The sequence below is a fragment of the Rhinolophus sinicus genome, chromosome 16 (genome assembly GCF_057876585.1).
Source record: "Rhinolophus sinicus isolate RSI-liver-muscle chromosome 16, RSI-T2T, whole genome shotgun sequence".
NCBI lineage: Eukaryota > Metazoa > Chordata > Mammalia > Chiroptera > Rhinolophidae > Rhinolophus > Rhinolophus sinicus.
The window spans coordinates 79997442-80008659 of record NC_142516.1 but is presented as its reverse complement, the minus strand read 5'-3'; the positions used below and the strand labels follow the sequence as shown (position 1 = coordinate 80008659).

Here is an 11218-nt window from a genome sequence, read left to right as displayed (position 1 = left end):
GGACCGAAGAGAAACCAGAAGAAAAGAAATAAATGGGAGAAGGAGAGAGGCAGAGGGCAGTTATAATACCAACCGTGACATATTTGTTAGGTGGCCTATAGAAGTCTCATAAAATTAGCTATTGGCATGGGAAAATGGTATTGCTCTGTTCCCATCTCATCTTTCCCTCCTGGTCAAGTTTTCTAGGCTGGAAGAGTGAGTGACCCTGAGGACGCAGGGGCCTGGTCTCATCACAGCACTCAGACCATTCGGATCTCCTTCCTGTGCTGGAGTCCAAGCCACAGGAACTTGTCTGGAGTCCTTGCCTTGAACAGTGCCCTGAAGAGTAAATGCCAGCTGAATGAATGAAAGAATGAATGAATGAATGAATGAATGAATGAATGAACGAACGAACGAATGAACTAACAGCCCATGTCTCCTAACCCTCGAAGTCCATCGACCAACGGCCTGGGCCAGAAAGAGGTAGGGAAGCAGCAGCCCTTCCCAGGACCAGCTCACACAGGCTCTGACGTCTTTGCTAACTGTTGGATTGGAATGATCCGACAGGGTACGGGGTGTAGCCCTGGAGGTGTTTCCAGCAGCGTATAGCAGCTACCTGCTCCCAGCAAGCAGCCGTTGCCCCTTCAAGCATGGCTGCTGGCCACAGTCTCCTCCCAGGTGATCTTTGCACACACATCTTATTTGCCAAGAGAAGTGAAATTATCCGGCAATTGCTTCCTAGAAGTTAAAGAAGGGAAGTTCCCAGTTTGAGCTAGACTTAAAACAGGGCTACTTACCAAGGTCAAGTGTAAGGTTCCTCTAGCACAGACATTGCAGGCATGTCATAGCTCCAGCATCGCGCGGGCCCCAGTCTGTCCTGCCCACCAGCTTCGCTGTCCCTCGGCCTGCAGCTCAGGTGTGCCAGGCAGAGCCATGCCTCACTGCCCCCCAGATAAATCAAGTCTCTCCTGGGCGGCTGTGGAAGGACAATTCTCCTTTGACTTTGGGGGGACACACTCCGATGAGGAATGCAGGGGCTGATGGCTTGGAAAACCAAGAAAAGCTCAAGAACTTTGAAAAAAGCAAAAATGACGATCTGCTCAGTGAGCTGACCCCACAGACTCCCTGCTTTTCGTCTGAAAAACTCTTTTTTTACTTTTTTTAACTGGCTCTTTGTAAACATCAAGAGCAATGCCCATTGTGCTACTGAGGCTAATGATTTAACAAAATGTGTGCCTCACAGAACTACTGCCTTGAAAAATAAAATGAATGTCAGCAATCATTTTGTCTTCTTGTTTCACCAGGGAGAAAATGGAGGCCTCACTCCTCATGTGGACAAGGGTCACCTTGAAATAAAAGACAAGGCTGATTGACCCTCGGTGCTCTGGGCAGGCACAGCTTTGCGTTAGCCCTGCAAACAGCTGGCATCCGTCTTGTTCAGTAAGGCCTGCAAGGTACGGAAGACTGCCTAACGGCATCAGTGCTTCCGTGTGCGGGTCCCTCCTAGGCTAGAGCCACCGACGGCACAAAAAGACCCCACCTCCAAGATCTCTGAGTGCCATGGGGTATGCAAGAGAATGCAAATGGAAAGAAGTAGGAGGTGATGAAACACAGGTGAGACAAGCTGTTTAAAAAGTATTGCAGGTGTTTATGTATATCACATGGTATGTACACCTCAGAGGAAAAGAGAAGGTGAGAGGGAGAGATGCCAAAATACGGGGATGACCCATTACAGGCACCTTTTTTCTTTCCTTCTTTCATATTTTACAATTTGTCTACAATGAATACATAAAACCTTTATAAACTCAGAAAGTTATCTTAGGAAAGTAGCCTTCCTTCCAACGTCTGCATGCTGGCACCTGGATGTGTGTGGCAGCAGGGAAAGCGTGGGGTCCTGGAGCCCAATGGCCTGGTCCCAAATCCACCAGTCCACTTTGGGTCCCATGATGTTTAGCAAATGCCTCCATTAGTTTTTAAGTATTGTTGTCATTCACATTCAGCCAGCATTTCTAGATGCAGAGGACTGTACCCGGCAGTCCACACGATCACCGCCTCGTGCATGTCATAATTAGCTTATGCGTGCACTACCACTGCGGGACGTCAAAGTCTGAATGCAATAATGTACTGACACGCACTGTGAGTTTGTTACCTGTGCTTCGCAGTATTTCACTTTAATAGCATTAAACACTCATTCATCAAAAAGAAAAAAAATTAAGCACAACTTTGGGGCTGGCACTGTGTCCAAGCATGCATTTTTTTCCTGAAAATTCTCCTCGCCCCTGAGGCTGCATTAGGCGCCCTTGCTGTAAATTCTAATCTGAGAAAGTCAGCTTTCTTGAGGGCTGCCAACTGAATGTTCCACAAGGGTCAGTCAGCCAGCAGGAGGGTCTCCCGCTGCTCTGGTCAATGTTCTGCTAAATATACTCATTGAAGGGCTCATTTTGAGTAATTATGCCCCACAGGTGTTTACTACCTATATAGCTTGGTGTGCCAAAAGGCCATGATGCCAGAATACAAACTGGCAGAGACCCACCTGAAAGGTTCCACCTTAGCAAGGAAAACTCAGGGCTTAAAGCAGCAAATAGGTAAAATATTAATGAAACTTGGGAACAAACAGATCTGAATTATTTCACTGGGCCTCTAATTGAGAGGGAAATGTTTTTAAGAGCTGATAAATGTGAAACACGGTGCCTTCATTCTGAGGAGAAATAAACTGGCATAGTCCTGTTGCCCTGCAAATGCTTCCATGATTTGGAGAGAATTTAAAAAGTGGTGACCAACAAGGCAAAGCAGGCCCCTGGGACTGCTGATAAATCAATAAAATTTCCTTTTTAGAGAAACAGCACACCGCCCCTGCCCAGAAGGCTCAGTGAACCGCGGGGCGGCTTGTTAAACAGCATGCTAGTCCCATGTGCATCTCCCCTGCTGAAAGCTGCTAAAACCTCAGACAGGGGTGAAAGCAACACACATTAGTCTAATAAAAAAGATTGATTCACTCGGGATATTTCCCCCTAGATTCTTCTTAAAGAAAGCTTTTGCTGAGAAGATTTAAATTATTTTTCTTCTATAAGTCTCTAAACGGGATTGTGAATAGCAGCAGTCCCCTGTGATGTGGGCTGAGAACACTTAGAATAGTAGACAGCAGATGACAATTGCTCACACCTATTTGTGTAGATGCTGCCTTCCTATTTTTGCTCAGATCTTTTAAGTTCTATCACAGCCACGACAAAATGATGACTCATGTTTAAGTGTAGTCATCATGGTCACAGATGTTAATACCTTGGTGACATTACTGTAAGCACCATTCCTTTAAAAGGAGAATGTTCCTGAGAGCAGTCTGCTGCCATCCTCAGGGACCACAAAAGGCAGCGCCTGCACAAGGCAATGCTCATTGTGCAGGAAGGCTGCCTGCCTCCTGCAAGCTGTTCCGATAAGCAGCTGTCGAAAGGGAGGGGGCCGGGAGAGGAGGGGGAAGGGAGGGGGAAGCTGCTGTTATCAGGTTGGATGGCCAGCCTTTAGCTGCTGCACTGATGTCTTATCTCAAGTATGCTCCTGTCTTGCTAGTTTAAAAATCTTCCTAAAAGGAGAAAAATAGGAGCAGGTCTCAAGTCCTGCCTAACTCCCTGCCAGCACCTCCTCCCCCACTTCCAGTGCCCCGTTAGCCTGTAATTCAGCCCAGACAGGAGAATAGAACAGGTGCCACCGAGTTCCATGAGTTGCAGCACTCATCTGCAACCCTGCTGACCACCACCCCCTCAGAAAGGACTCTCAACCCTCAATAAAGAAAATAAGTTTGTTTCAGTTAAGTTTATTGCAAAATTCAAAACTGCAGCAGCATAATCCTTTAGAAAACGAAGCACTGCCAGGATCCGTTTTGAAACAGCAGTGCAGACTGCTAGGTCCGTCAGAGCTCCTGTAATTGTATAAGTCCAGGCCGCCTGGCCTCGCCTTTCCTCTGCTTCCTGCCCACAATTCAGGCTGCTGAGTCACGCCTGCCCAGCCAGTCCGTCCTTCCCGGCCCCGTGGCCAGCGTCCCGCCTCCGGCCTTCCAGGGCGAGCAGCCGCTCCCCACACTTGTAGAGTCCTCAGCTCGGGGCCAGCCTGCCCCTGCCGCCGCCAGGCCCCCTGGTCGAAGGGAGCCGCGCCTCCTCGCCACTTTCTCCACGCGACCCCGCCTGCCAGTCTCCACGCCAAACTCCGGCGCCCTCCGAGAGCGCATCCACAGAGCCAGCCCCGCGCTAGGCGCCCCGGGGCGTCTCCACGTCGATCAGACCAAGGACCCCCCCACGGGGCTGTCACTCGGGGAGGGTAATACTGGGAACCCAGTCGTTGACACTGCGGCTCTCCTCGCAAAACAGGCTGAGCTTCTCCAAAGCGGGGTCCTTCCACGCGTCCTCATTGGGGTTCTGCGGGGAGAGCGCAGAGGTCAGCCTCGCTGGTGACAGGCCGCTGGCCCGGGCGGGGGCGACACGGGGAGGAGTACACTCACCGAAATGAGGATGCAGTGCAGGTCTCCCGGTGGGCCGGCCTCGTCACCGGCGCCCACGATGGCCGCCAGACGCTGCACATCGCCCACACGCACGATGTCGATGTCGTTCTCGCAGCAGAACGCCTGGATCAGCGTGAAGTGGATCTGCAGCGCGATGTCGCCCTCGTCCTCCTCGTCCGCTGCCAGCACGCAGAAGGTCACGTTGTCGGGGTCCCTGCGCGCGGAGAAGGGGTGATGAGGGCCGGGCACCACTGACCGGGGGGGTGCCCCCGATGCTGCTTCCCGGGTCTTCCTGCCGCTCCCCCAGCCCGCGGTCCCCTCATCCCAGCCGCATTTATACTCACACGTTCAGGACTTTGGCGGACTCGTAGACGCCGGCGGTGAGACAGCCCTGGCGCTGCGCGGACAACAGCAGCTCGTGCAGTGCTTTCCCGGCGCCCTGCATCCTGCGGACAAACCAGCGCCGTGAGTAGGACTACCCAGAGCGCGGCGTGGTCCCCAGCTACTAGGACGCACGCCCGGCGCCCCAGCCCTGCTGACATACCCCCGCCCGACTCTCTAGCCAGCAGGGTCCCACCCGGGCGGGCTCTTAAGGCTCTCGCCCGACCAACCGTGGCAAGGGCAGCACGAGGTTCCCCGCGCCCCGATACGTCCGGCACCCGGTGCCCACCCACCTGGCTGTGGTTTCAGGAACCGTGTCCTGGGAGCGGACTTCTTCCAAAGTCATGGTGCGGTAAGGCAAGCAGCAAGTTATCCACAAAAGGAGCAGGCGAAGCGGACCAAGAGGAGACGAAGAACGGCTGAGAAAACCTGCAGCTGGTACCGGCGCGCCACCGCCAGCTAGTGCGGCGGGGTACAGCCGCGCGCCCTTATATAGACCAGGGCCGAAGCGCCGCCAGCTGGCGCGAAACTGCGAGCCCATTGGCCAGCGCCGGCTTTCTGATGCAAATGAGGCGGCGGCCAGGGACTCGTGCCAGAAGGCCACGTGGGGAGGGCTGCGGGGGATGACAATGCCTCAAATCTGCCGCTTTTGTCGGGGTGTTACTAGGCAGACTGGAGCCTGCAGATTTCATCTCCGTTTTTTTGTTTAAAAGTCCTTAAAAGGAAAAATTATTAAAACAAACAAAAAACCTTACTTGCTAATAGGTCGCTACAAATTGTGAAATGCACCTTTGGGGAACGTAAAAAATTTATTTTGCATTCATTTTATTTTTGCTGTTTCTTTTCTATTTTTGTCTTTACTTTTAATTTGGACTTCAAGAGACTGTTTTGAAACCGGAACTTAAAGTAAAACCTCGCAGCGCTGGCTTTAAGCTTGCAAAAGGTGTGGGCGCAGCCCCTTCCAGCTGACACTTACGACCCCGAGCGCGCCGGCAAAGCCCGGGCGCACGCTCAAAGCCCCGATCCGACAGCGCTGGAGGGTCCGAGCCAAGCTCCCCGCCCGCAGCAGAGCACTGCGGGGCGCCGGGCGCGCGAGCAGATTGGGGCCGGCGCACGCGGCTCGTTTGCATTTCTATGGAGGGCGCACAATAGCAGAGGTCTGGCGTGTGGCTGTTTGCAGAACAGACAATCGAGTCTTTCTCTTCATAGCGACACTGCCCACCTGCCGCCGGGTGGGATGGGCAGGGCGGCGCCGCGCGTGGGGGTCTCCGGGCTGCCCGGCCCTTGGGGGACGGGGCCGTGTGCTGCTTCTGCGCCCCTCGGTGCGCGTCCCTCTGCACCCCGCGGCCCATTTACGTGTAATTCGGCCCCACCAGGTCCTGGCAGGCAAGCCAGGCAGCCGCAGAAAATGAAAAAAACACCAGGCTGCTATACTATCTAGGCAGCCAGGTGCGCTCCGCCGAGACCTCGAGGCTCCAGTCCCCAAGAGCTTGGGGCGCCACCTACAGGCCGGGCAGAAAGATCCTGACCACCCCTCTTCCCCACCCCCACCCTCACCCCCCAATTTCCAGTGGCCTCGGGGGGGCGTTGACCTCCAGCTCTCCAGTCTCGGGGTGGCCCTGACAGTATCCGCTGAGCACCATCCAAGCTACCCATTGATGGAAGTCAGAGTAAGGGCTGCAAAATCCACATGGGGAGAAGGTGGGCACGAAACATGGAGGAATAGCCCATATTTCTTATGCTATTTTGAAATTTTTATATTATTTAAATATGTATATATAAAGGTTGTTTTCCAGTAATAGAATAGTAAAACTGGAAGAGCCCTTGAGAGAGTTTAGTAGAAATTGCTGTGATGTGACCATTTGGGACCTACAAGCGGGCACTTTCAGATGGTTCTCCCCCTTTTGGTATCTGCATCTCTCTGCGCTACACTGAAATACGCACTGGGATGCTCTTCATTGACCTCACTTTTCTAGTCGAGGACTTGGAGACTGGGCAGGACAGTGGGCGGGCGGGGGGATTCCTGGAAGCCCAGGCTTGAGTCAAGACAGGAGATGATGAAGAAAAATAACCGACTGAGCTGGCGGCTGGCGCCCCCCGGTGGTTTGCTCGCAGAAGACAGCTGCCAAATCAAGACCACCTCCTGGGTTCCAAGTAGCGGGTGTTTGCTTACCTAACATTCCTGAAACCAAGGTGTCTTATCGCGGGAGCCAGGTGGCATAGTTTATTTGCTATTGTTTCCTTTCTTTCTTGATGATATATAAAATGATGGTGCCTTGATTGGGTAAAATCTGTTTCGTTTTAAGTGATTGAGACTTAAGTATTGTTCTTTTTAAAGAATTAAACATTTCTTAAAATGTATTTGTTCTGGGTCCCCAGGAAATATTGCAAATAAGACTTGACATCTTAGCCTCCCCCCATTTATAACACTAGAAATCTGCCTTCACAGCAGGCCTCGGCCCCCTGCTCCCAAACAGAGTAGACCACTGGACAGGCCTGAGTGGGGCGGGGGACAGCATTTCCACTTGGCACTAAGCCAGCCCTGAGGAAGAGGCCTGATTGACAACCGCCTGGGGCTTTTCTACTTTGCTCAGATTTTTAAGGTATTCCATTTCAGGGAAACCGCCTTTCTGACATAGGATATGACTTCACATGGGTTTATTAAGTCAGTCTGAATGGCCCCAAAGCCCTCATCTCAATTAGGAAGGAAAGAAACACTTTATCCAGAGGCAAAGTTGGCCCTCCACCAGACCCCACCCCCACCCCCACCCCACAGTTTAGACAAATGCAGAAGCTGCTGGGTCTGGGACAGCCCAATTCCCATCACACTACAGGAAGGTAGTGGGTGAGGCTGCACCCTATTCCAGGTTACCTTCGGATGCCCTCCAGCCCTGCCCTGCAATAGAAGACAAAGCTGACAACAGCAAGTGGCTCACTTTTCCGACTGTGATGCCACTATGCTCCCAAACTGCATTCAGCCAGTGTCTAGCCTGCTGGAGCCCCAGGTCCTAGACGGCTGTGATGTCACCCCAAGCTCCCCATGACTGTACCCCTAAGCATTCCCTTAACAGTGCAGGTGATGGTGACTTTATTAAAGAGACACCCTTAGAGATGCTCTGTTTTTAAAAGCCTTTGGAAATGTTCACAGTATAGCCATTTTATTAACACACTCTTGGAAATGCACTTCTTGGTCACCCTCATTTCCTGACTGAAATGTTGGCAGAGTCTGTTGATTTGGGTATGGAAAGAAATGGGCTTTAAGTAAATAGTCAGCTTTATGAGATAGCCCCTGTTGCAATTTCTCAAATCATTTGCTTTTGGAGAGTGCACTCACGCTGTCTTTAAATAGCCCGTTCATTCCCCTGTGACTGTGGCCCCACCACAGGCTGCAGGCCATGACTGCTCAGAGCTCCACACTGCCTGCAGGCAGAGTCCTTTGGCTGATGGGGTGTCTTAGGAAAAGTCCAAATCACTGCCACCTTTCAAAACCAGCAATTTTCGCATAAAACTCTGAAATTCCAGCTTCTTTTGGAAAATGAGACTTGGCCCCCACTATGCCTGCAGTCACCACCACCCTGATACACCATAGTAACCGTCAGCTGACAGGGAGGCACTGGGAGCCCAGATGGGCACTGCTCTCCAGTTCACCACTGTCCCCTTCTCACCCACATGAGGACGCCCGCTGCTTCGTTCATTTGCATGACCTGCTTGTGCCCTGCAGGCCTTTACGTTTGCAATCTTTAAAAAGAAACTGAAGTTTGAAAAGCAAAATAAAGGGGCCAGGTTCTTACAAGATGAGCTCAAATAGGGCAAGCATTATTTGTGTCCCAGATTCTGCAGGACGGGTGTCCTGTGTTGGCACAGGGCTCTGGGAGCAGTCTGGGTTGGCCCCTTTCCAAATGGCTGGGAAGTTGCTCTCACTCCTTCACCCCCACCTCTTCATCAGCCCCTTCTCAGGCAGGACAGTCCACCTTGGATTTCAAAAAGAGCGTTTGTTTTTCCCCAAAAACCCATGGATGGCATGGGGGGGCAGCAACGAGTTGGTGACAATAATACATTAACTAAGAAAAGAAACCAAATCTTTGTGCAATACACACACTTAATATTTAAAACCTGCAAGGTCATCTCAGATGTGTCCCAGTATTTAATAGGCACACTACAGCACCACCCCCTATGCACTGCCATGCCCCCACCCCATGAAATGTGAGGTCTGTAGATGGGGAGCCTTTAGATCACAGCTGAGATAGGAAGCAGGAAACTGAAAAGGGAAATCCCCATATAGCATTAGCCGGATCTCCATGGTCAGTCCCCAGATGCGGGGGGCTTTCTAGAAGGAGCAGTTATTGTTGGGTGAGCAATTGCGTAGCATGTGAAAGGGTCCCTGAAACTAATGGCGTGAGGGCAAATCATTCATGTACGTGGTACTTTCTCAGTCCCAAGTCACAAATGATTGTGACACATGTCATAGCTGTAGGCAGTAGCACAGCAGCTCTCACTGTAGTTGAAAACCCATGAGAAGACACAGATGTGCTGTCGTTCCAGCTTGGCCGTGAGCGCATTTTCGGAGCCTCGATTTCCCCCCTCTGCCCTTTGCCCTCCATGAACTTCATAGGGAGTTTCTAAAGGTCACTCCTGGTCACCGTTTGGCCTCGTTCAGGTTTTGTTTGGTAGGCAGTGTTCTAACACAACGTACAAATTCAGGTCTGACTTGTTTGTTTATGTAAGTGGGAGTGGGTGGCATGCACTTCCCCTGTCACCCTAGACATGTCCCAAAGGTCACATTAGACCTGCTGGCACATTTAGCCCCTGCCTTGCCCCTGTAGGCATTTGAGTTCAGGGTAAAGTTCCTTTTCTAGCATACAGTATGCGGAGATATGGTGGTCGCCTTTCTGAAAACATTCTATTATATAGAATATAATAGATTAATAGAATTTCCTGACTGAAAGCTCTACTTTATGTTCTGAAAGACAATTTAAAGCAAGTATGTAAATATGCAGAAAAGGCAGTATGATACTGGAGATTACAGTTGGCAGAACAGGGCAAAAAGCTAGGCTTTGCTGCTTACTTAATTTTGACCTTGAGTAAAAAGTTAATGCATGATTTAAAGTGTACGGTAAGAGTCCATGCTTGCTAACACATTAAATCTACTTTCTTAAGTTCCCCTAAAGATGTGCATTCAAAAATGTATATTGCAAGGAAATGTTTATTGCAATAGTTCTTCTAATAGTGAAAATCAGAAGCCACAATAGGGGACGAGTGTTAAATCATCTGTGTAGCCATAAACTAAACATTATGAGACCATAAAAAAATGTTTTGAAGAGCATTTCCTGGCATGGTAGAGCCTCAGACACAATGTAGAAAAGCAAGGTACCAACTCGTGTGATTCTAATTGTGCAAAAACATCTAGTGCACGTGACGATCACTGTACCAAATATCAAAGTAGGAACGATGGTTATATCCTGAAGCGGTGAGATTTCAGATGGTTTTTCATTTTCTTTGCTACACTTTTCTGCAATTAAACATTCTGCAATTTGATTTTACATAATACAAATTCCAACTTCTCCTAGACAATAACCTTAGCACCAGACCTCATCCACCCAACAACTCCCACCTCAGGCATTGTGCTCAGCAATTTTCGACCATATGGTATTGGATCAAGAAGCCAGACATCTGTGGGGCTGAGCTTCTAGAAGCAAGAGAGAGGTCCGAGCATGACCTCTGACTCCTGCACTACTCATCTTGCTGTGACACTCGCCTGTTCCCAGCTGAGTGAAAATGGTTATATTGCACTCAGAGGTCAACTCTGGAATGACACACTAGAGACACGAAGGAGGGGCCAGGAACCAGACAACTGGGACGCACCTTTCCACAAACGTGCCGTTCATCAAGATGTACATTTTAGCAAGTAGCAATGGATAAAATACTTCTACTCTCTTTTTAGCGAATATGCCTACTTTTCTGAAGTGAATTACAGCTATAAATTATGAAAATTATTTCCATTGTTTACACAATACATTAGTTCTACAAATTCAAAATCTTTAAGTAGGCCCCACCGATGTTTGTGACTCTTGTAAGTGCAATTCAGTTTTCCAGTATCAAATTTCACCCATTTGAAAAGAGTGGGGCAAGCCCTGAGTATACTATGATTAGTGATATCGGCATTATGATTTTATTTACCAGACTTTTATAGGGTTTTGTATGTGCCAGGCACTATTCCAAGCACTTTAAAAACATCATTTAATCCTCATAATGACCTTAACAAGTAGGTACTCTTATCACCATTGCCAGATGAGGAAACTTGGGCACAGAGAGGTGAAGCAACGTGCCCCAGTGCACACAGCCAGGAGGTGGAAAAGCTGGGATTTGAAC

At 50.0% G+C, this 11218-nt stretch overlaps 1 protein-coding gene across 1 annotated transcript; it reads right to left on the bottom strand.

The window, feature by feature from the left end:
• Positions 1-3771: 3771 nt before the first annotated feature.
• GADD45G (growth arrest and DNA damage inducible gamma) lies at positions 3772-5408 on the bottom strand. The gene is made up of 4 exons (XM_019713779.3): positions 5143-5408; positions 4813-4914; positions 4469-4682; positions 3772-4385 (listed from the first exon to the last, which is right to left on the bottom strand). Exons 1-4 carry the CDS (start codon positions 5388-5390, stop codon positions 4275-4277), a joined length of 675 nt encoding a protein of 224 aa, XP_019569338.3. The 5' UTR covers positions 5391-5408; the 3' UTR covers positions 3772-4274.
• Positions 5409-11218: the final 5810 nt, after the last annotated feature.

Bases quoted from the DNA above. Each gene is read 5' to 3' on its own strand.
- GADD45G (XM_019713779.3), bottom strand. From the start codon at position 5,390: ATGGGCTCGCAGTTTCGCGCCAGCTGGCGGCGCTTCGGCCCTGGTCTA. The intron at 4,683-4,812 runs GTGAGTATAAAT...CTCCGCGCGCAG, and splicing joins TCCGCCAAAGTCCTGAACGT to GGACCCCGACAACGTGACCT. The intron at 4,386-4,468 runs GTGAGTGTACTC...CTCTCCCCGCAG, and splicing joins TGCACTGCATCCTCATTTCG to AACCCCAATGAGGACGCGTG.